This window comes from Acinonyx jubatus, chromosome E1 (genome assembly GCF_027475565.1).
Source record: "Acinonyx jubatus isolate Ajub_Pintada_27869175 chromosome E1, VMU_Ajub_asm_v1.0, whole genome shotgun sequence".
In the NCBI taxonomy this organism is placed as follows: Eukaryota; Metazoa; Chordata; class Mammalia; order Carnivora; family Felidae; genus Acinonyx; species Acinonyx jubatus.
In genome coordinates, this window is record NC_069397.1 from 17,563,789 (window position 1) to 17,585,708 (window position 21,920).

General features: G+C 53.0%; 4 protein-coding genes and 3 non-coding genes across 19 annotated transcripts in view; 2 read left to right on the forward strand and 5 right to left on the reverse strand.

Moving 5' to 3' along the window:
* Positions 1-132: 132 nt before the first annotated feature.
* On the reverse strand, positions 133-3,294 carry RPL23A (ribosomal protein L23a). The gene is made up of 5 exons (XM_015081432.3): positions 3,139-3,294; positions 2,354-2,537; positions 904-1,080; positions 402-471; positions 133-190 (listed from the first exon to the last, which is right to left on the reverse strand). The coding sequence occupies exons 1-5, from the start codon at positions 3,161-3,163 to the stop codon at positions 176-178; spliced, it is 471 nt and encodes a 156-aa protein (XP_014936918.1). The 5' UTR covers positions 3,164-3,294; the 3' UTR covers positions 133-175.
* Positions 546-594, reverse strand: LOC113592776 (small nucleolar RNA SNORD42). Its single transcript, XR_003412731.1, has one exon. It is a non-coding gene; the product is annotated as a small nucleolar RNA SNORD42 (small nucleolar RNA).
* LOC113592780 (small nucleolar RNA Z17) lies at positions 1,167-1,238 on the reverse strand. Its single transcript, XR_003412733.1, has one exon. It is a non-coding gene; the product is annotated as a small nucleolar RNA Z17 (small nucleolar RNA).
* On the reverse strand, positions 2,619-2,685 carry LOC113592775 (small nucleolar RNA SNORD42). The gene has a single exon (XR_003412729.1). It is a non-coding gene; the product is annotated as a small nucleolar RNA SNORD42 (small nucleolar RNA).
* A 1,339-nt stretch (positions 3,295-4,633) lies between the features above and the next one.
* On the forward strand, positions 4,634-8,648 carry RAB34 (RAB34, member RAS oncogene family). Of its 5 annotated transcripts, XM_015081429.3 has the most exons (12): positions 4,647-4,793; positions 5,460-5,672; positions 5,880-5,971; positions 6,860-6,925; positions 7,029-7,130; positions 7,237-7,301; positions 7,413-7,464; positions 7,652-7,733; positions 7,818-7,908; positions 8,041-8,148; positions 8,231-8,301; positions 8,401-8,648. In XM_015081429.3, the coding sequence occupies exons 2-11, from the start codon at positions 5,619-5,621 to the stop codon at positions 8,296-8,298; spliced, it is 780 nt and encodes a 259-aa protein (XP_014936915.1). In that variant the 5' UTR covers positions 4,647-4,793; positions 5,460-5,618; the 3' UTR covers positions 8,299-8,301; positions 8,401-8,648. The 5 variants fall into 5 exon arrangements, with proteins under 5 accessions (XP_014936916.1, XP_014936915.1, XP_026890320.1 ...); XM_015081430.2 differs by having other exon boundaries at positions 4,634-4,783; positions 5,583-5,672; positions 8,231-8,648; XM_027034519.2 differs by having other exon boundaries at positions 8,231-8,648.
* A 2,655-nt stretch (positions 8,649-11,303) lies between these two features.
* Positions 11,304-19,112, forward strand: PROCA1 (protein interacting with cyclin A1). 7 transcript variants are annotated; one of them, XM_053212859.1, is made up of 6 exons: positions 11,304-11,769; positions 14,657-14,740; positions 17,351-17,401; positions 17,733-17,868; positions 18,145-18,303; positions 18,401-19,112. In XM_053212859.1, the coding sequence occupies exons 1-6, from the start codon at positions 11,682-11,684 to the stop codon at positions 19,068-19,070; spliced, it is 1,188 nt and encodes a 395-aa protein (XP_053068834.1). In that variant the 5' UTR covers positions 11,304-11,681; the 3' UTR covers positions 19,071-19,112. The 7 variants fall into 7 exon arrangements, with proteins under 7 accessions (XP_053068834.1, XP_026890314.1, XP_026890316.1 ...); XM_027034513.2 differs by lacking the exon at positions 17,351-17,401 and having other exon boundaries at positions 18,145-18,294; XM_015081409.3 differs by lacking the exon at positions 17,351-17,401 and having other exon boundaries at positions 11,306-11,769.
* Positions 19,113-20,565: 1,453 nt separating this feature from the next.
* Positions 20,566-21,920, reverse strand: part of SUPT6H (SPT6 homolog, histone chaperone and transcription elongation factor) — a 32,459-nt gene continuing 31,104 nt past the window's right edge. For all 3 annotated transcript variants that reach the window (XM_027034512.2, XM_027034510.2, XM_027034511.2), the window contains exons 36-37: positions 21,642-21,829; positions 20,566-21,363 (exon numbers count right to left, since the gene is read on the reverse strand). In XM_027034512.2, coding sequence (XP_026890313.1) covers positions 21,177-21,363; positions 21,642-21,829 — 375 coding nt within the window. In that variant the 3' untranslated portion in view covers positions 20,566-21,176. The remainder of the gene's footprint in view (positions 21,364-21,641; positions 21,830-21,920) is intronic.

A 21,920-nucleotide genomic window follows, 5' to 3' on the forward strand; every position in this document is an offset into this window, starting at 1 on the left:
GAGGTACTAAAGCAGAGTGTTCCAACAGGGTAAGTAGACCAAGAGTCTTGCCCAAGCCTTGTTACTGTGGTGTGTATACACCACAGTATGGCCTTCCTGAAGCCCAACCAGAAATCGACAGAGAAACATATATGTTGAAAAAATTTATATTTAGATTTAGCCAGCTGGACTCAGTTTAGATGATCCCAATCTGAAAAACAAAAGGGGAGCTTTGTTACTGCGAGATAAAATGTGAAGATTAAGCTGGAAGGTCATGATTAAAAAGCAAAAATAAGGCAAGGAAAGGGCCTATTAAGGACAGGGGTGCAGTCATTTAAGACTAAATCAGCAAGTCAGGTTTTGGTCAGTAATGGACACATAACTTGCACTTCGGGGGTGAGTTAACAGCAAAGGAAGCTTACTTTGTTGGCAACATCCAAAGCATCATAGTCAGGAGCCAGTCGAACATATGCTTTCTTTTCTCCATCGGGCCTAGGATGAAGGAAGCTTTAGTTCCCGCTGTTCTCACAGCCCCCAAACCCTCCCTTCTTCCCCTAGTTTTTATGGCACATCAGTGGTTCCTTTGTCCATGTCAGTCTTTTCCAGCATTTGCACAGGAGGCTAGGGATGCCACCAAGCCACAAATGAAGTCAACTCCCTTTTACATGGAACACCATATAACATTTTAAAACTTAACTCCAAGTAATCTGACATAAATTTTATCTTACTCTAGGGCCTGTCTGTCTAGAGGTATAGAGATCAAGAAAATGAACACTAACTCCATACATCAAGTCCTAGAGGCAGAACTAATGTGTCCTCTAAAGTCTGTATAGATACAAAGGACTAACTACAGCAGAAATCACTCATTTCTCAAGGCTTGCAAGCTGTGAAACCTACGGACTCCATGCAGATTTCTTGGCTCACCTGATCAGAGTGTTGACCTTGGCCACATCAATGTCATAGAGTTTCTTCACGGCCTGTTTGATCTGGTGCTTGTTGGCCTTGACATCCACAATGAACACAAGAGTGTTGTTGTCTTCTATTTTCTTCATGGCCGACTCTGTAGTCAGGGGGAACTTGATGATGGCATAGTGGTCAAGCCTGGGGAAGAGGCAAAATGGTGTCATCTGGCCTGGGTCCAATAAAAGGATTAGGTCTCTTTTAGATCTCAAAGCCAGAAGAGCCCAGGTGCATCAGACAATAAAGTAGCAATCATTTTTGTCAGACTTTGGTCGCTAAACAGTGTCATCATCTGCACCCTGTAACTTAGGGACCTGGAACCTCAGCCTGGGGGACAGAACCCTGTACTCTTCTGCTTGAAGGACTTTCACCCTTTAAGTGATTAAAGAATCAGCTCTGAGTTCCAAACCCCTCCATTATTTATTTGACCTCAACATTTTGGAGGGCAAACTTCTGGAAGAAACTTGACACTTCTGAGGTTAAACAACTTACCCCTAGAGCACAAAGCTGGACTATGGGATCTTAAAACCCAGGCTAGAGTTCCAAAGAATGTTGGTGCTTCATCAGGAGATTAGCCAGACATTTCTGCTCCCTCTGGTTGGTGAAAACTGGTTTGAGGGCCATCAACTGAGAGCAACCCTTATTTACAGCCTAAGTTAAAACTACAGTGGCTTGAACACACCTACAACACAGCTTTCCCCCTGAAATTCAGAGAAACAAGTCTCCATTCACCTGGACACCTGCTTCCTGTTTTAAAGCTAGACATCAGGTCTCAACCTCTCCTCACACTAACTCCTAGGTCCAAATGGGGCAGAACCCACTCCTGCCTTTTTCTTAGGAAAGCAGTGGGAGGTAGCAATTACTACTGGTGTTTTAATCTGTGGCCCTTAAGGTCAGTTATTACCAGTAGTGTGGCAAATACTCAAAAACTCCAACCCTCCCCTCCCCCCAACTATTCCTTGAGTTTAACGAGTTGAGAGTAAATGAGAAGCTTCTATACACCGCTGCAGGCCTTCTCTGATTAATACAGATTATTAAATATCCTTAACCTAGAATCATCCCACACTGTCACCATCAAGGACTGTCCCCTACAGTAATAGGGAACTCCAAAACAAAAGCATGTATCAAAGTCCTACTATATACTCCAAGAAAGCAGACTTTAAAACCCTGACCATATGTGAAGCAATAATTAACCTAATAACCAGAAGTCACTGAGTTGTCTTAATGCCTGCCAATGTTGTCAAAATGCCTCCTCTTGTCCTTAAATAGGGCATTAACAATCTCTTCACACTATTAAGAGACGCACACTAGGTACCAACAGATATTTGACAAGGCGTGCTGTAGGTCTGGTAAATTTCCAAATTACGAATGGAGGATACCCAAGATCTTTTCATGGGAAAGGGGCAGTACTGACTTGTTTCTCCTGGGGGCGCTCTTTCGAGGATATTTGGGCTGTCTTCGGAGACGCAGTGTCTTGGGCCGTCGGAATGTAGGTGACGTACGGATCTTCTTTTTTTTATGACTGTGGACGCCTTTCAGCACTGCTTTCTTGGCCTTCAAAGCCTTTGCTTTGGCTTCGGCTTTGGGAGGGGCAGGGGCTAAAATAAATATGAAGGCACGGGATTCAGAGACCATTCACTTCCGTCCTCAAGACCCCTAGCGGGCGCTCCAAGGCACACGTGCATCAGCGGTTCCTTTGAAGACATCACAAGTCTCAGGAGGTTACAATTTTTCCATCATATGCACGGTACTGGGGCGAACTTGGAATAACTCCAGCGATACGACGAAAAAAAAAAAAAAACACCTAGCAATGATCGAATGCTTGATACTTGACAACATATACTCTAATAGTTTTAACTGTTCATAGCCCCGTCTAACACGTGGAAAAAAGGAAAACTAGGTGCGGACAACAACTCAGGTCTGGAGACATGAAACTCCGGCCTATGGATGAGTGTAGTTCCCCAAAGCCAACAGTCTGGCAGCCCCGACAGGTGGTGGCGGCCGGACTTGCCTCCCCAAACCCTGTCACGGAGCTCAGCCCATGCGGCTGGGCCCACGCGCGCCGCAGAGTGGCAGAATGCTAGAAGTAGCTCCGGAGCAGACACCCCAAGAACTAGCTCAGCCTCCATCCTCCCAGTTTGTTCACTCTGCGGGAATCCCAGGCCAACTAGCTGCGGTACCCCCAGCCCCAGCACAGACCTTCCTTCTTCGCCTTCGGCGCCATCTTCGTGAAAGGGATTTCCGAGGCTTGTTTCCAGGGGCTTATAGAGCCAAGTCTCACGGAAGAATCGCGATACTTTTCATTTAAAGCTCATTGGATAATCTATGGCGCGGAGACCGCCGGGAATGGTAGTTAGGTTTAGTTTCCTCCCCAGAGTGATTAAGCATGCTCCACCTCTTCCCTCGAAAGACACTATAGCTTCTTGGGAGTTGTAGTGTTTTGGAGACACGTGTTTATTTGCTGCTGCGGGTGGATGGTGGATGGTGCAGCCAGGTGCCGCTTGCGTTTGGTCCTGAGCGCTTTCCATCTTGAGGAAAGAGGATCGTAGTTGCAGGAGACAGTAACACTGAAAACTGAAGTGAATATAATTAGGTTGATTTGGAGAGTAAAGCGAAGTTCTAGAACGTTAGAGCAGAATTTGGTTCAAGTCCTTCAAACAATATCTGTAGAAATTTGGGTCCAGAGAGGGGATGTAGTTTATCAATAACAGTGATTTGGTGTTAGAAAAAGTCAAGGGGAGCCTAGGTGGCTGCCGGTTAAGCGTGGGACTCTTGATTTTGGCTCAGGTCATGATCTCACGGTTGGGGAGTTGGAGCCCCACATTGACAGTTGGAGCCCGCTTGGGATTTTCTCTCTGCCTCGCCCCCATGTTTGCGCTCTCGCGGGCTCTCTCTCTGTCTCAAAAATAAATAAGTAAACATTTTTTAAAAATTAAAAAAAAAAGAAAGAAAGAAAAGTTTGAGTCAGGCAGAGGGGAAGAGGAAAGTATCCGAGGAGGTAGAAGGTGGCCACATCTGCCCCTCTTTACCTGTGACAGTCAGATTTTGTGTGTTTTCCCAATAATACTCTTGAAACTCTACCAATATTCCAAACACCCAGTGTACAGATTTCTCCAGGATTTGCTAATTCTTGTGAATAATTTCATTTACAGTCCCCTCCCTTTAAGTAGTCCTCCCATCCTTGCTCCAGTCATGTTTGCATCCTCAAAATCAGTTCCTGACACAGAGCAAGTTTTAGTAAAGCTCAGGTTTGCTTCTGTGAGGGTCTGTGTCTATCCCACCTCCACCCTGACCTTTCTTTCTTCCTCCTCTCCTCTTTGGAGCCAGGGCTCCCCCTCTGACAGTGAGAATTATTGTGTGCCACACCCCTCTTTTATCCTGCAGAACTGCAGAATGGAAAAGTTGTCCTTGAGGGTTGGTTCCAATGGGACCAGAGAGAACGCCTATACCAGAGCGGAGGCCCCATGTCCCAAAGCGGTGACCTACCCAAAGGGCAGAGTTTCAGGTCTACCTACCCCTTCTTTATCTTCCATCCAGGCGTGGTCTTCAGCCTCCCCACCCGTCAATCTACACCGCTTTAAAGGAAAAGACACCAGACTTCAGACGTCTCTTTTCTCGGTGAGCATCCCATTCCGACCCTGGCATCCCCTGTGTGCTTCCCCCCACCCCATCCTATCCCAGGGCAGAAGGGCGAGCGAGGGCAGACTCTATGAGTCACGTCCTGGGCCTGGAGTTGAGGAGGGAAGCGCCGCCTCTCCTCGGGCCCCTTCTCTCCTCCTTTCCCCTCCCCGCGGGTTCCTGGCCTAGCCAGATACTGCGCAGCAATCACGGTTCTCCATCACCAGTTTGCCTGGGTAAGGGTCCCCTTGAAGCCGCAGCCCGGCACAGAGTTGCAAGGGAGAGCAACCTGGGAGACCTCGATCTGGACAGGTTCCAGCCTGCGTGGAGGCGGTCCCGGTGCCCGTGGGGCATCTGGAAGGGTAGCCAGAGCTGGGACAGCGCAGTGGGGAGGAGAGGAGGGGAGGTTGGGACAGCCCGCGAGGCCGGGAGCTGCCGGGAGAGGGGCGGGGGGCGGCCCTTCTCCAGGAATTTCCGGGGATCATGTTACAGCGCTCGCGGAGGGAGAGCTGAGTGGGACGCCAGGTCCTGCTGCGGTCTGGGACCCAAGCCCCCTCCTCCAGCAGCCCGCGGGCCTTGCAGCGCCATCCCTGAGCACACTGACCCCGTGCGGCGGGGCCGCTCCGCGCCCCCAGGCAGCTCTGTTATGGTAGGGCCGCCTGAACCCCGAGTTGTCGTCGGGTCACCGCGGCCCCGAGTCATTGTAGGAACTATCCGACCCCGAGTTATTGTGGGGTCTGCGCGGGCCCGGCCCCCTCCGGACGGGACTTCCCGCCCCCATTTGGCGGCGGAGGAGTCTCCCCGCCCCCGAGTCATCCTCGGGACCCCCCGGGCCCGGGTGATTGTGGGTTCGCCCCGGCCTCGGATGATTGTTTCATCCCCGTGGCCCGCTGTGGTCGTAGCGTCTCCGAGGCCGCGAGCTCCTGGAGGCTCCCCGTGGCCCAGAGTTATAGTCGGGACACCTCGGTCGCGGGTGATTGTCGGGTCTCCACGGGCCCGGGTCGCTGGGGCTGATCAGGCTCCAGTGCCTTCTCGGGGCTCCCCGCAAGGCCGTAGGCGAGATGAACATTCTGGCGCCGGTGCGGAGGGACCGCGTCCTGGCGGAGCTGCCCCAGGTAGGCTCCAGGGCCACGTCGGGCTTCTGGCTGCGGTGGGGTGTGGGCGGGAGGAGGCGGCACCAGATCAGTTAGCGGCTTGGGCCCAGCCCTGCCACCCGGCTAGGTCGGCTGCTTCTGGGTGGTCCCCTACCCCCGCCCAGCGCAGCTTGGCTGCGGGACATGGGCCAGGAGTGGGTGAGTCCCATTCTCTTCGATTCCTCTCAGTGCCTGAGGAAGGAGGCCGCTTTGCACGTGCACAGAGACTTCAACCCCCGCGTCACCTGCGCCTGCCAGGAGCACCGGACAGGCACCGTGGGGTGAGTTAGACACCCTTAACAAAGAAAGGAAGGCTCAGGAAACCCTGTAGTCAAAGCTAGGGTGCACAAGCACCCCTGGGGCTCCATTTCAGCTTCTCCCAGCTTCTCCCAGCTATATATGGTTATTCCCCCTTTTTATATCCATGTGTTCTCCCTTTTCTTCCCAGCAAGCTTGTGTTGAGTCCTATGAAATGGGGTGGGGTAGAAAGGTGGTAGTTCACTTCCTGAAACAGAAGGTGTGCAAGGGGGAGGTGCGGGGCTGGCGTGGTCACGAGCTCAGCTTCCCACATACCACACATTTGAGCCCTAGGGCAGGGGGATGTGCCTGGAGGGATGTGTCCCATTATGGGTAAAAGAAGGTAATACTAATAACACTTGCCAACCATTAATTGAGCATTTACTATGTGCCCGGGCAGTGTGTTGGTTACTGTTATTGTATTTTATTAAATGGAAAACACCATCACTTTTAAGCTGTATCCTGTATTTCAGAGATGTTATCAAATGTATGTGTGGAGGCTGAAGGGGACGTATGTCTCAGAATATAGGACATTGATCTTCTTTCAATTGTCACAACAACCCAATAGAATATATACTAAATCTTTACCTAACACATGTTGAAACTGAGGCTCAGAGAGTCCAAGTAACTTGTCCAAAGTCACACAGCTAGTAAATGTAAGAACTGGGATTCCAATTCATGTTTCTTTGATGCTGAAGCAGAAAACACTCCTCCCCAGCAAGTGTGTCCAGGCAAGCTGCCTGGGAGGCCCGGTGCCTATGGTAACCTCAGCCTGGGTGCTGCTAACGTTATAGATCTAGTACGGAACATTGAGACTCTCTAGGTTGCAAGGGTTAGTGCTCATTCCTCCTGCCCACCTTTGTGTCCTGCAGATTTAAGATCTCCAAAGTCATTGTGGTGGGGGACCTGTCCGTAGGGAAGACTTGTCTCATTAATAGGTAAGAAGGCACCTCTAGTTGGGCTGGTTTGGGCCGGGCAGGGTTCAGCCAGACCTAGCCAGGTGGACTGGGCTCAGGGCCAGATCATCTGGTACTCCTGCAGGTTCTGCAAAGATACTTTTGATAAGAATTACAAGGCCACCATTGGAGTGGACTTTGAGATGGAACGATTTGAGGTGTTGGGCGTCCCCTTCAGTCTGCAGCTGTGAGTGCTTTCTCCATACCTTCCAGCCATTCCTTCCCCCAGCACCTATACCCCACCTCACAGGCCCCTCCCACATACCCGTGTTTTACCCCCTGCTTCCTCCCAGCTGGGATACTGCTGGACAGGAGAGGTTCAAATGCATTGCATCAACCTATTACCGAGGGGCTCAAGGTAAGGGCGGGGGTGAGATGGGGCAGGTGGGTGTTCCTGGCCTCCAATCTAGGACTTGGGGGGATTTGGGAAATGAGCCAGTAATGTCAGCTGTTTTTGCCACTTTTCCAGCCATCATCATCGTCTTCAACCTGAATGATGTGGCCTCCCTGGAACATACCAAGTATGTAGGGATGCTGCACTGTAATGGGGGATTTGGGAAGAGAGGGTTCAGAAAAGAGGGGTGGTCAGGTATATCGGTAGTGAAGAAGAATGCATCGGGGACCAGAGAGAGGGTAATGGGCATATGAGTGACAGCAGGAGGAGCCTGTCCAGCTCACTCATCCTTGATTGTCTACCCTCTATGGCAGGCAGTGGCTAGCTGATGCACTCAAGGAGAACGACCCTTCCAGTGTGCTTCTCTTCCTCGTGGGTTCCAAGAAGGACTTGAGTGTAAGTGTGCCAGTCAGGGGGTACTTCCATTTTGGTGAGGGGCTCCTCCCCAACCCTTGCCGTCTGACTCTGCCCTTCTGTCAGACTCCTGCTCAGTATATGCTAATGGAGAAAGACGCACTCAAGGTGGCCCAAGAGATGAAGGCTGAGTACTGGGCGGTCTCATCTCTCACTGGTGAGTCAGCGGCTTCAGGTCTTTTGAAATGGCACTCCCGCCTACCTGGCCTCTCATTCCTCTACCTTCAGCTGTGCCCAGTGACCCCAGGCTTGGAACTGCCCCTAAGCACCCATTTGCTCCATGTGTCAGGTGAAAATGTCCGGGAATTCTTCTTCCGTGTGGCGGCACTGACCTTTGAGGCCAACGTGCTGGCTGAGCTGGAGAAATCGGGGGCCCGGCGCATTGGGGACGTTGTCCGTGAGTGCCTACCTGGATGAGGGTGGCAGAGAGCACGGGGAACCTCTCATCCCTGCCTCACATATTTCCCACCCTTCTTCAGGCATCAACAGTGATGACAGCAACCTTTACCTAACTGCCAACAAGAAGAAGCCCACGTGCTGCCCGTGAGCGGTAAGGGGACGGTCGAGAGACTGGCCAGCCCTGGGGCACTGTGCCACCTTGATTGCCCTAGAGCTCGACCCTGGACACTTGCACTGATTGTTTTTCCAGACCAAAGAGCTGCCCCTTCGTGGCAGTACCCCTGGAGGGGTAGCAGGGACCATGCTAGTCACTTCCTGCCCCAGACACCATGCCAAAGACTAGATGTCCTCCCTCCCCAGGGGCTCTCCGGGCTGCCCAGCAGTGGGGAGGTAGTCCCTGCTGCTTTTGCTTAGCCTGCTGGACCCCTTGAGTATGAGGATGCTTAATGATCCAAGCCTTACACTGTGCCTTATGCATTAAAATCTCTGTTGTTAGCAGTTTGGGGACTGGAGTCCTTTGTTGGGGATGAGGGATGTGGAATGGGCAGAACTGTATGACTGTCTTGGGACTGGAGCTTCCTGTGGGATTCTGGCCATACCTGACCCCTGGGCAGGGCTCAGAAAGGCTGGGAGTGGGGCGCCTGGGTGGCGCAGTCGGTTAAGCGTCCGACTTCGGCCAGGTCACGATCTCGCGGTCCGTGGGTTCGAGCCCCGCGTCGGGCTCTGGGCTGATGGCTCAGAGCCTGGAGCCTGTTTCCGATTCTGTGTCTCCCTCTCTCTCTGCCCCTCCCCCGTTCATGCTCTGTCTCTCTCTGTCCCAAAAATAAATAAACGTTGAAAAAAAAATTAAAAAAAAAAAAAAAAAGAAAGGCTGGGAGCTCAGGAACCAGATTTGGAGGGCTATCCTGGACTCTCAGTGTTTGGTTTTGAGAGCTCTTTCCTTTGGTTCCTTATCCCCACCTGAGTCCTCCTACTTGGTGCTTGTTCCCAGATTTCTTCCATTGGATACTTTCTTCTTTTTTTTTCCATCCTCTTCCTACCTTCCCTTCCTACTTCTCTGGGGGCGCCTGGGTGGCTCAGTTGGTTAAATGTCCTACTTGTGCTCAGGTCATGATCTCATGGTTCGAGCCCCACATTGCACTCTCAACTGTCAGCGTGGAGCCTGCTTAGGATCCTCTGTTCCCCCCCCCATCCCCCCCCTCAAAAATAAACATTAAGAAAATACAATAAAATAAAAAATATTTCCCTGAGGGGAACACAGTAAGGAGTGACTGAGTTTTGCATGCTCTTTGGGTTGACCAGAAGGCCCAGAGTGGGTATGGGCTTGGCTTTTACTCAGAAGATGTGTTATATAACAACTAACTATATTAATGATATAAACATAAATGTATGAGTAGTATCATTTTAAATTATTATTATTATTATTATTTTTTTATTGTTTATTTTTGAGAGAGAGACAGAGCAATAGAGTGGGAGAGGGGCAGAGAGGAGACACAGATGTGAAGTAGCCTCCAGGCTCTGAGTTGTCAGCACAGAGCCCAATGCTGGACTCAAACACACAAGCAATGAGATCATGACCTGAGCCAAAGTTAGAGGCTTAACTGACTAAGCCACCCAGGTGCCCCTCATTTTACATTTTAAAACAGGATTAAAGGGGCACCTGGGTGGCTCAGTCAGTTGCGCGTCCGACTTCAGCTCAGGTCATGATCTCATACTCTGTGAGTTCGAGCCCCGCGTCAGGCTCTGTGCTGACAGCTCAGAGCCTGGAGCCCGCTTCAGATTCTATGTCTCCCCCTCTCTCTGCCCCTCCCTTGCTCATGCTCTGTCTCTCTCTGTCTCAAAAATAAATAAAAACATTTAAAAAAATGAAAAAAAATAGGATTAAATAAGTTCAAAACAAAACAAAACAGTCTGGCTGGTTCAGTCAGTGGAGCATGCAACTCTTGACCTCAGGGTGTGAGTTCAAGCCCCATGTTGGGCCTAGAGCTTACTTAGAAAAAAGAAAAGAAAAACAGCCCATTTTTTCCCTCTTCAAAAAGAAAAAGGCATGCTCTGAGTCAGGAGGTTCCCCCATTTAAGTCCTCACTGTTCCCCTCAAAGTATTTTTTTCCATCTCTCTTCCCTAACAGGACTGTGGTCATCACCTCTTGTCTTGTGGTCTTGCCCAGAGCCTGTATGTAACTCAATGGTGTGTGTGTGTGTGTGTGTGTGTGAAGCCTGCACCGCGGAACTGCTGTGGAATGTTTGTGCTGCATAGGGTGTGGGAGCAAGGATATGGTTCAATGTTCTGGGTGATGTCTGTGAGGGGCATGTGCATGTGTGCATATGGCATTAGTCCACGTGTGATGAGTAGACTTTTTATGTATGCATAGAGCAGGTTACTGTGAATGCAGCCGGCCCTGCTCCCCCTCACAGGCAAGCCTATGGAGACACCTGAGTTTGCAGAATAAATAAAACACTACTAACACACATAAGAAGAGCTGTAAAAAAAGGGGGGGGGGGGCGCCTGGGTGACTCAGTCGGTTAGGCGTCCCACTCTACATGATCTCACAGTTTGTGAGTTCGAGGCCCGCATGGGGCTCTGTGCTGACAGCTCGGAGCCTGGAGCCTGCTTCGGATTCTGTGTCTCATTCTCTCTCTGCCTCTCCCCCAACGTGTGCTCTGTCTCTCAAAAATAAATACATGTAAAAAAAATTAAGAAGAGCTCAAAAGCCTTAACTATTTTAATAATTGTTTTGGGGGAATTGTAACCAAGATCCTGGCTCTATGTGGACATCTTTATTGGCTGGTATTGTCTCTGGGACAGGGCGCCTGTGGGGGCCAGGAGCTGGGAAGGGGCTCTGGGGTGGGGGTGGGGTGACACAAGGGGCTGGGAGCCGACATCAAGTCCTCACCTAGAGTGGTGGGCCTTGGACTCCTGTGGAGGGGCCTGAGGGCAGAGAGAGAGAGAGAGAGAGAGAGAGAGCGCGAACGCGCGTGAGTCGGAGACTATTTTCCAGAGCGGGAGGAACCTCGGTAGGCTGGGGGGAGGCGGGAGGGGCTCAAGGGCCGGGGCTGAGTTCCGAAGGGTTGGGAGGGGCTGGATTGCGACCGAAGCTTGAGGTTGAGAGAATGGCTGGGGCGGGGCTAAGAACGGGGATAGGGGCGGGGCTAAAATCTGGGGACAGGACTAAGAGCTGGGAGTAGGTCTGGAAAGAAACTAGGGATGGGACTGAGGGCTGGGCCTCAGCGGCCAAGCTAGGGTTTAGGCCTGAGAGAAAGGGGAGGTGCCAAAATTAAAGGTGGGACAAAAAGGGGCCTGGAAGAGCTGGGAGGCCCCGGATGAAGAGCGCCGTTGAAGTTTTGATTGGGCTAACACAACGCAGAACCGGGGGAAGGTGGAGGGAGGGGTTGGGCAAGCATGAGGCGGAGTTAAGTGCTGGACTGGGGTGAAGCGGAGATTGGGGTTTACGGTTGCCTCGACCAAGCTGAGGTTCAGGACTGGACTTCTGCAAGGAAGAGTCTTGTAGCGACGAAGAACTGGGCTGAGCGATGTGGGTCAGGACGACACTGACGATTGAAAGGTGGACTAAGGAAAAGGCTAAGGACAATACCAGCGCCTGGGATGAGAACAGCACTGGTAAGGAAGGGGCGGGGCAGGAGTTTGGGGGTGGGTTTCGAGCTGGGGGCGTGGCACACAAGGAGAGTGCAGAACTGGAAAGAGCCTGGAGAAGGAGGCGGGACCAGAGGCCGGGCTGGGCGGAGTTAGGGCCGGGCCTGGGGGCGGGCTCACGCCGAGCCGCGGACCAATGATTGAGGACTGGGGTGCTGAGGCTCTGGGGAACGCCTGCGGGTTCGTCTGTGCCTGTCTGGCTGGAGCCCGAGCTGCTAACACCGGTTCTGTAGGCTGGAAGGCCTTGCCTTGTCGCAGCCGGGCCCCGGCCGCTGCCTAAGAAATTCGGGGCCTGTCTGGAGCCCTTGGTCCAGCACCCACCCAGTCGCCAGGCTGGGGCAGGAGGTTTCATTGACTCTAAGGGGAGGAAGGAGTCTGGGGGTTCCACGCGTGACATCACAATCGCCTTCAGATGTGGGAGGAGCCGGAGAGGCATTTCCCAGGAGACTGTCCTGCCTTGCTCCCTCCTTCTCCCTTCTTCCTTTCTTTTCTCCCTTTCCCCCACCCTTCCTCCCCCATTCAGCTGCTTTGGTGCCCAACCTGGAACTCCGCCCCACCTGTGCCACAAGGTCAGGGGGAGTTCCTCAGCCCGCAGGACTGAGAAGATTCTGTACAAATGAGCATCACCTGTGAGTTTTGAGTTAGAACCCTGTTCTCCGGATTAATTACCTACCGAGAAAAAGACCACAAGCCTCCCTCTTCCTTTCAAGCTATCACTCTCCTCATTTCATTATGAAGCTCGCTCTGTGTCCCGCCACCATTATTTCTCCTGCAGGAGCGATGGACTGCTGCTTCAGTAGGAGCTCTCCTTCTGCCTGTGAAACTAGAGAGCAGATTGCCTTCCTCAGATCTGAGGAGAGTTACTAAACCTCACCCCTTGGCAAAAGGAGTTATGATTGTCAGGGCTTCTTGGGGGTTTGGGAAGAGTTAGTGGATCCTGTCTACAAGCTTCCTTCATGGTGACTCCGGAGACAGCAAAAACAGTGGAGTCAGATAAAGCAGAATTTGAATCCTGACACTGGCTCAGGTTCCTCTGACTCCTTCCGTCTGACCTTAGGGTGGAGGCTGGATATGGGAGGTTGTGAAGTCAGGAATGAGTAAAAACAGAGGATGAAGAATTGGCTGTGTTGGAGCTGGAAAACAGGTGCAGTAGGAAGTGACAGCTAGCAGGATGGGGTTTGGATAGGAACCCCAAGTAGACAGGGCTAAAGAGCACAGGTCATACAGAGCTCTTTCCTCTGCCATCTATTAACTTGTCTTTTTTTTTTAATGTTTTTTTTTTTTAATTTTTATTTTTGAGACAGAGAGAGACAGAGCATGGACGGGGGAGGGTCAGAGAGAGAGGGAGACACAGAATCTGAAGCAGGTTCAGGCTCTGAGCTGTCAGCACAGAGCCCAACCCGGGGCTCAAACTCACGGGCCATGAGATCATGACCTGAGCTGAAATTGGACACTTAACCGACAGAACCACCCAGGCACCCCTATTAACTTGTCTTTGAACAGGCTCCTTCCTGAGTCTCTGAGTCCCCATCCACAGACTGGATTGTGGCGGTGATTTAGAATCAAAAGCAGGGGCACCTGGGTAGCTCAGTCCGTTGAGCGTCCGACTTCAGCTCAGGTCATGATCTCAGTCTGTGAGTTCAAGCCCCTCGTCGGGCTCTGTGCTGACAGCTCAGAGCCTGGAGCCTGCTTCTGATTCTGTGTCTCCCTCTCTCTCTGCCCCTCCCCCGCTCATGCTCTGTCTCTCTCTGTCTCAAAAATAAATAAAAACATTAGAATCAAAAGCATATTCTAAAAGCCCAGCACAGTGTGTAACATTGGGAGGATGCTCATCCTGGGTTAATTCTCTTTTCCTAGAAAAGTCCCTGGCTTTGAACCCTGGGTAGAACCTCCAATGCAGTAGCTTCTTTGTGTGTGGTTCCAATAGTGGGTTTATTCTACTTTACTCATGTATTCTTAAAAAAAAAAAAAAAGACCAACCCAGTATTTACTGAGCACTTTTCAGAGGCTGATAAAATATGGGTTTGTTCTCAAGTTGCTGTGGAATAACTTGATGAAGTACCATGGCAGGGTAAAGGGTATAAGACATGTGTGACCAATTCTACTTGGATAGCTAGCTTTGTTCTTTCCAAGGTGAACAGGTGTTTCTGGGGAGTGGGAGGCAGGAGAGAAAGAATGGAGAAGGGAGGGGTGGGAGGAAGGATGGATGGGTGAGAGAAACTTGTGACTGAGGAAGGAACCAGGGGCTGGGTCCTGGGGGGCCAGTTATGTCATGATAAGGAGTTTGCACCTCATCCTGAAGGCAGTGGGATGCTGTTAAACAGAAGGAATATAGTGGGCCAGTGCCCACTATAGTGCAGGAGGCCCCTGCAGCTGTCTTAGAGATAATGAAGGTTTCAACCAACATAGAGGTAGGTATGGCGAGACTCGGATCATCAAGGTGGTATGGAGGTGAGGGAAAGAATGATCCTTAGATTCCTAGCTGGGATGCCTATTCCTCTCTGAAATGGAAGAGACAAGAGATGGTTCATGGAAGGTAGGGAGAAGATGATAGGTTCGTGTGGGACATGCCAGCCTAAGAGGTTTGGAGAACGCCCAAGAGGATATTGACCGTGTGCTCAGGAAAAGCAGGCTGGATTGGAGACCCTGATTTGTGTCATTTTATTGGTGGATGTTTATTGGCGTCCCTCTCCTCACCCCTCCCCCAGCCCCTTGAGAGCAGGGACTGTTGGGTGCCTGTTTTAATTTCTGTATCTCCAGGGGGCTGGTGGAGCTTCTCAGGAGATGTTTGAAGAGTGAATGGCTGGTGGGAGGAAAGGGGTGCTGCTGCTGTTGCCACTCTGTACTCTCTCAGATGTAAACAGGTTACCCAGCTGGGAGAGACGACACCTGCTGGCTGGCGTGGCGTCTAGCACTGATGCGTCTACCTTCTCCGAAGGTGGGTTCAGGGAATCTCTGGCCCCAGGCTTCCCCACCACCCCTCACTTGGGAACGCTGACACCCCATGGCAGGCAGGAGGGAGGGAAGTGTTTGGTCCAAAAGGGGTCCCTCAGCTGCCCTGTCCCCAGCCTCCATTCCTCACTTCTGTCAGGCAGGGAGGGCCCCTTCCTGGAGGCCACCATCACTCCCCTTTTTTTAAGTTTATTTATTTATTTTAAGACAAAGGGAGAGTGAGAGAGAGAGAGAGGGAGAGAGAGAGAATCCAAATTGGCTCTGCACTGTCAGAGCCTGACACAGGCCTCGAACCCATGAACCTTGGGATCATGACCTGAGCCTAAATCAAGAGTCAGACACAACCGACTGAGCCACCCAGGCGCTCCACCCGTCTTTGGCAAAGCACTTTATCATGCACAAATTTCTCTGACATATGTGAACAGAGTCCTCCCAACAATCCTGCAAAATTAGGGATTTCCTCCATCTCCATTTTGTGGATAAGGAAATGAAAGCTCGGAGAGGTTACTTGCCCTAGGACATCCAGCTAGTAAGTGAGGAGCCAAGACTAGTACTCAGGTCTGTCTGACTACAAGTTCAGGGCACTTGCCACTATGCTGCCTCTTGCCCCCAGTCAGCCAGCAGTGCTGAAGAAGGTGGTGGTGGTCTAAGGTCCGGCCTTACATGCCTTATTCCTCCCAGAATGGAGAAGGGGCATGGGAGAAGGACAAAGTGGTGCCATCAAGCGTGTACAGGGGACCTGGGACCTTCATAGCCTGGTGGGGGAAAGGAAAGGTGGAGGAATGTGGGGCAGAGCTCACACCAAGCTGCTGCTCCCTTATCTTCCAAGTACTTTTTTAAAATTTTATTTTTATTTTTTTAATTTTTAAATGTCTTATTTTTGAGAGAGAGAGAGAGAGAGAGAGAGAGAGAGAGAGGGAGAGAAAGCTGAGCAGGGGAGGAGCAGAGAGAGAGACAAGGGGACAGAGGATCCAAAGCAGGCTCTGTGCTGAGACCAGACAGCCCGATGTGGGGCTCGAGCCCATGAACTGTGAGATCATGACCTGAACTGGAGTTGAATGCTTAACCGACTGAGTCACCCAGGTGCCCCTCAAATAGTTTTTTAAAAAAGTTTATTTTGGGGGGCACCTGGGTGGCTCAGTCGGTTAGCTGTCTGGCTTTGGCTCAGGTCATGATCTCACTGTTCCCCAGTTCAAGCCCCACATCGGGCTCTGTGCGGACAGCTCAGAGCCTGGAGCCTGTTTCTGATTCTGTGTCTCCCTCTCTCTGCCCCTCCCCTGCTCATGCTCCGTCTCTCTCAAAAATAATAAAACATTTAAAAATAATGTTTATTTTTGAGAGAGAGATGTGTGTGCAGGAGGGGGAGGGGCAGAGAGAGGGAGAGAGAGAGACTCCCAAGCAGCCTCCATCTGCACTGTCAGCACAGAGCCCAGCTCGGGGCTTGATCTCATCAACTGTGAAATCATGACCTGAGCCGAGATCAAGAGCTGGACACTTAACTAACTGACTGAGCCACCGATGTGCCCCTCAAGTATTTTTTATTTTTTTATTTTTGAGAGAGCGAGCACACAGGGGAGGGGCAGAGAGAGAAGGGGACAGAGGATTTGAAGCTCTATGCTGACACCAAAGAGCCTGATGGGGGGTCTAACTCACAAAGTGTGAGCTGAAGTCAGACCTTAGCCGAATGAGCCACCCAGACACCCCACCTCTCAAGTACCTTTAAGGCTACTTGGATTAACACACCCCCAGGCTGGGTTAACTCCTGGCTGGTGGTCAGGGTGAGGTTTTGTCCTGTTCCACCCCTCGTAGAGGCTAAAGGCTCGGTCCTCCTGGCCTGTATGGAGGGAGTAAGCCAGCCAGAGGACCCCATACCAGCTTGTCCTGGAACTCATCAGTGCCTGCTCACTTCTTCCTCCAGGGGTGGGTGGAGCTGGAGTTCAAGGGGGACCTGCAGGAAGGTACCCTGTCCTCTGTCCTGGTACATGGAGCCACTTGCAGGCTCACCTTTTAGATGGTGGCCTGAGGGAGAGCCATTGGTAGACTGGAGCTTTAGGCGGGGTCAGAGGGGAGGTGGTGGGGGTAGAGGCTGGGAGATTCCAGTGTGTCCAGGGCTTATGTTCGCCTGGGTGAAAGATGTGGAGCTCTTCTCCAGGGCCTTCCCCAAATCCCAAATCCTCACCCCAGCGGCTTCTCCCCTGTGCCCTGGGACCTGTGCTGCCTACAAGAGGTGAAAGGGGTCAGGCTGGGGGCCGGTGTTTTAAGTCTGTGGCTCTGAGGACTGGGAGCGGGAAGAGATGGGATGGGGAATGGGACCTTGATGAGTGTGGAGCAGAGAAAGAATGGAGGGTGAGCATGTGGACAGAGAAGCGAGAAAAGTGAGGAGAGGTGTCAGGGGGAGGAGAGGCTTGGAGAAGAGGAGGGAAAGAAAGCACCAAAGTCAGGAGAGGCTGAGGAGCGGGACCTAATCTGCCTTTCACAGCAGGTCTCGGGGCTGGAGTGACTTCGGGGCTGAGGGGTAGGGGGTGGGTTTCCTGGCCTGTGCAGGGCAGGCTGGGGACTCTGAAGGGGTGTTCCTGTCTGCCATGTGGCTCCACAGTCTGCTGGCCCGAGGACCTTCCAAGACCCAGGCAGCCCGTGGAGGGCCCGGGTAGGATAGGCTCCCAGAGGAGGCAGAGAGTGGGAGAGGTGGGTGGCACAGGGCAGCAAGGGGGACTCAGTAAGACATCTTCCTGGGGGTCTGTGGGGGGTGGGGCGCGGGGCACGAGGGCAGACAGGCAGATGGGCGCAGGGGACCTGAGGGGGAAGAAAGGTACATAGTTCCCACTGGAGGGTTACCCACCTGAAGCAGAAAGCTGCCAGAGGTGGTGGGGTGGCAGCAGGTGCATTTGGTGAAGGCTTTAGATTGAGCTATGGGAGGGGAGACCCAGGGGCATGCTGCTGCCACCGCCCCGGTGTGACCCAGACTCCCACCCCCTCAGGTGAATTCAAGGACCCGGACAGGTGCTGCTGGAAACACAAACAGTGCACCGGGCACATCATCCACCCCTTCACCCCTGACTGTGGCCACCGTAGCCTGCACCTGCACTCTGTCAGCCACTGCGACTGTGATTCTAGGTAAGGGCCCTCCTTTTTGGGGGGCCCGGAGCCCAGGACAGACTCCTGGGCAGAGCCAGGCCCAAACTTCCCCTGTGTTTCCCCACTTCAGCTCTAACCTGGCACTGCCAGCCCAGCCCCGGCTTTGTAAACCTTGCTCTGCTCCAGAGCGATGGGAAGGTCTTTGGGCAGCCGGGGCTGAGCCGGGCAGAAGCCAGCTGTCCCTCAGGCTCCTCCCTCCGGGCCCCCGGGGGGTCACGGAGGCCTGGGAGCCACGCTGAGTCCTCTGTGTGGCAGGGTGAAGGACTGCTCAGAGAAGGCAAACAGCAGCAGCTCCCGAGACGTAGGCCCAACCTGCTCCCGAGATGTGGGCTCAACATGTTTAAACATCGTCCAGTCCCCTTGCTTTGAGCTCATCCCAGAGGAAGAGTGTGTGCAGCGGTTCTGGTATGGCTGGTGAGTGCCAACAGGCTGACAGGGGCGGCACTAAGGGACACCAGCCCCTCCCCCCCACTCTGACAATCTTCTCTTTCCCTGTCCCCCTCCCTCCCAGGTGCAAAAGCTATAGGCCTGTCTCTGTGGCAGTGATCCACCATCCCATCCACCATGACTGTGGGGCAGACGATCTGAATGAAGAGGAGGAGGAGGGGGAGGAAGAGGAGGAGGAAGAGGGAAGCAAGCCTCCCATCCCGACCCAGGTGGGGCCCGCCACCACACCCGCTGACACAGGCATGGGTGCAGTCACAGGCACCCCGGACTCAGCAGCTCCCATCACTATCTGGCGCTCTGAGAGCCCCACAGAGAAGTCCCAGGGCAATAAAGTGATCAAGAAGGTAAAGAAGAAAAAAGAAAAAGAGAAAGACAAGGAGGAGGAGACAGATGAGAAGGCAAAGCTGAAGAAAAAAGCCAAGAAGGGCAAACTGATTAAGAAGAAAAGCCCAGTTAAATCGGAATCTCCACCTCCAGACTTGACCCGATCAATAAGCCCAAGAGAGTTGGCCAGGATGTCAGAGTCCAGCCCAGACAGCCGGGAAGACCTGGAGAGTGAGGACAGTTACAATGACCCCAGGCGGGAGGAACCCTCCAGCGAGGATATTGTGGAGTCTTCATTGCCCAGGAAGAGAGAGAACACGGCCCAGGCTAAGAAACCCAGGGCGAAGGCCTCACCAGTCAAGAAGGTCAAGAGGAAATCTCCCCCAGCATCAAACCCCAATCTCAGTTGAGGCCAGGGCATCCAGGGTGAAGAATAAATGAGATCAAGCCTGTAGCTGACCCCCTGCTGCTATTCTCTCTCCCTCCAACCTGTCACTTCTGTGGGGAGGGTGCGGGTTCTGGACACAGCTGGAGCCGAGGGGTCAGGGGGCTGCAGGAGTTTCTGAAGGGTAATCTATCTTTCAGGAGGCAGTCCATGGGAAGGCAGGAGGGATGGCAAGGGAGGGGCACAGCCTGCTTCTCTGTAACATCCTAGGCTCAGGGCAAGAGAGGAGCACACCTGGGTGGGGTGGGAACGAGGCGTCCCATCTCCTGGGAGACTGGTCTGTGTGAAATCCACTCGGGGACAGGCAGTACTGTCTGCAGTGATAGCCCTAATAAACTGAACCTTTTAACCCACTCTGTGCCACTGTTTCTGGCCTTTCCCTCCTCTAAGTGGCCCTTAGGAGGATGCTGGTAACACCAAAGGGAACATGATCTTCCCAGCTCGTGCTCCTGCTAGGCCCTTCTAGACCTCTGTGCTGAAGGGAATAGAACTGAGTTCCTGGCAGAAGACCAGCCCTTCCCTCCCAACTCTTGCCAACAGCCGAAGAGATCTTGAATGACAGGATGAAGTCAAGACGGGAAGCTCACCAAGTGTGGGCAGCAGTGACCTTTTCTGATTTCTCTGCTGAGCCCCAAATAGAGGAAAGGGAGGGGCAGAACCTCACTTTCTTAGCACCAACTTGCAAAGCTAGGAGAGGAGGCCCTTCTGAAGGAACACAGGAGACCAGGAGTCTGGAACAAAAAGAGGCAGTGAGGCAGGGGGAAGGGGCCAGGGCCAGGGTGTTGGCCGGTCCCAAGCAGGGAAGGCGGGGCAGGGAATGGCTTCCCCCACAACATCCCAGCACTTCCCTTTCCAGGGCGTGCGGGTGTGGTAGCAGGCGAGCATGGGGCCCATCCTGGGGCAGACATACTGAACTTGTGCAGAGGTACTATCGGAGACTGAGGCTCAGCTGGCAAAAAGAGTGAGGTAAGAGGTACAGGGGCTCAAGCTGAGAAGGGCCAAATTTACTCATGGCCCTTCCTTGCTGTGCCAGAGAAGGGTAGTGGGCAAGCAGATGGGGCGGGTGTGTGAGAGCGTAGGGACAGCGGCTAACGTGTACAGAGGACTGATGAGGTCCCAGGCCTCCCCTTGGCAGAGCGCTTTCACACATTCTCTGCCTCTGCAGCTGCCCCAGGGAGGCAGATGAGGCAGGTCTCGCTAGCTTCACCATACAGAGGAGATGGCTGGCTCGAGGACAACAGGAGTTCCCTCGGTTCCCTCAGGGCACAGGGCACAGGGCTGGGAAGTGTAGCACGGCTTTCTTTGGCCCTGGGCGGTCAGATACAGAAGCTGCCTGCTGTTGAGTCACTGCCTCTCTGGTGGCCTGGAAGAACCAGGGGGAGCTGTCAGAGCTCCAAACCCAGCTTGGAAAGCCACCCTTCAAGAGCCGGAGCGTTGGAGAGAGAGGCTTTGCCAAATGCTCTGTAGAAACACTGTTTATTCAAATGACAGGCAGGAAGCGGAGGCAGCAGCAGGTGGGTGAAGGCGGCCAGGCGGGGGCTGAGCAGGTTAGCACTGCTTCCGTGTCCCCTGCAATTCTGCTTTGATAGCCACCCAAGCTGTTGGCATCTGGGTCAGAAACACCTTCCCTCCTGTCCCTCCTGCCCGAAACTGAATAAATAGCATTCCTCTCCCCACAAGAGCTGGGGGAGACTCATGTGCTGAGCTTGGTGCCCCGGGGTCACAGCCCAGAGTCAGGTGAGGGCAGAAGCTCAAAATGGCTTGTAGGGAGAATACAAAACTGTTCCACTCTCATTCTCGTCTTCCTCTTCTTCCTCCCCGCCACACTCCCTGCCCAGCCTGGTCCCAGAACAGGTGGTCGGTGAGGGCCTGGAGTGGGAGAATTGTCGCCTAGCTTACACTGAGCTCAAATTCCCAAGGCCATCCAGCTTGTCACCCATCCAGGCTGACCACCAGAGAGAACGTCAACTCACGCCACTTTATGGACAGAAAAGGCGGGACAGGGAGTGAGGCAGTGGGCGGCCGGGCTCTCCCAGCCTCAGAGGTAACCAGAGTCCTAGGAGCAGGCCCCCTACCGGTCCATCTCGTCCAGGAGCGGGGTGGCATCGCCAGCAATGGACATGGGGGTGCTTTCGATCATGGGGCTGGGAGAGGGCCGAGGTGTTAGCCTCTGCTTCTGTTTCCGCCGCTCCGCTTCCTTCTCCTGTAGCCACTGCTCTGCCATCTTCCCCCAGTCGATGGCTGCATGGCTGTTGGACCTGGGAGGGAGAAGGGGCCTCTGAGATCAGGAATCTCTGGGGCCTCACCGGAACGAAGCCTTCCCACCAAACGCTGCTGATCGTCCATCTTTACAGAAATGGACCTGTTTTTGTCACATCACCTTCTTCTGTCTTTTCCCAGAAAGTGGTCGTTCTGGAGACATTGCTTGGGTCACGGCTTTCACAAGGTCCAAGCGACCTGCTTATGTTGAACTGCTTGGCCTCTTGACAACACCTGCCCCTAATAACCTGCTCTGTGCCACAAACCGCATACTTACTTTGGCTGCTGCTGCCGTTGCCGAGAGCTGGAGGAGGGCTGGGGCTGGGCCTGGGCAGACTGTGGGGTGGTGCTGGCCTGTAGCTGGTGGTACTGTGGTGTGGTGATGGGCTGGCTTGGGGTTGTGTAGGAGTAGCTGGGGGTCATTAGTGGTGTGGCCACTGGCTGCTGGGCTGGCGTTGGGAACACCTGGAGAAGGGTGAATAGTTAAATGGGGATGGGTTTGGGGCTTATTTGGCCTTGCTATGAACTTCTGGCAAGCTGAAAACCGGGGCTCAGC

Excerpts from the sequence above, each read along its gene's own strand:
- RPL23A (XM_015081432.3), bottom strand. The coding sequence starts at position 3,163 with ATGGCGCCGAAGGCGAAGAAGGAAG. Across the intron at positions 2,538-3,138 it reads GCCGAAGGCGAAGAAGGAAG|CCCCTGCCCCTCCCAAAGCC; the intron begins GTCTGTGCTGGG and ends TATTTATTTTAG. Across the intron at positions 472-903 it reads AAGGTCAACACTCTGATCAG|GCCCGATGGAGAAAAGAAAG; the intron begins GTGAGCCAAGAA and ends CCTTCATCCTAG.
- RAB34 (XM_015081430.2), top strand. The coding sequence starts at position 4,649 with ATGAGTCACGTCCTGGGCCTGGAGTTGAGGAGGGAAGCGCCGCCTCTC. Across the intron at positions 4,784-5,582 it reads ATCACGGTTCTCCATCACCA|TGCCTTCTCGGGGCTCCCCG; the intron begins GTTTGCCTGGGT and ends ATCAGGCTCCAG. Across the intron at positions 5,673-5,879 it reads TCCTGGCGGAGCTGCCCCAG|TGCCTGAGGAAGGAGGCCGC; the intron begins GTAGGCTCCAGG and ends GATTCCTCTCAG.
- PROCA1 (XM_053212859.1), top strand. The coding sequence starts at position 11,682 with ATGTGGGTCAGGACGACACTGACGATTGAAAGGTGGACTAAGGAAAAG. Across the intron at positions 11,770-14,656 it reads CTGGGATGAGAACAGCACTG|ATGTAAACAGGTTACCCAGC; the intron begins GTAAGGAAGGGG and ends GTACTCTCTCAG. Across the intron at positions 18,304-18,400 it reads CAGCGGTTCTGGTATGGCTG|GTGCAAAAGCTATAGGCCTG; the intron begins GTGAGTGCCAAC and ends CCTCCCTCCCAG.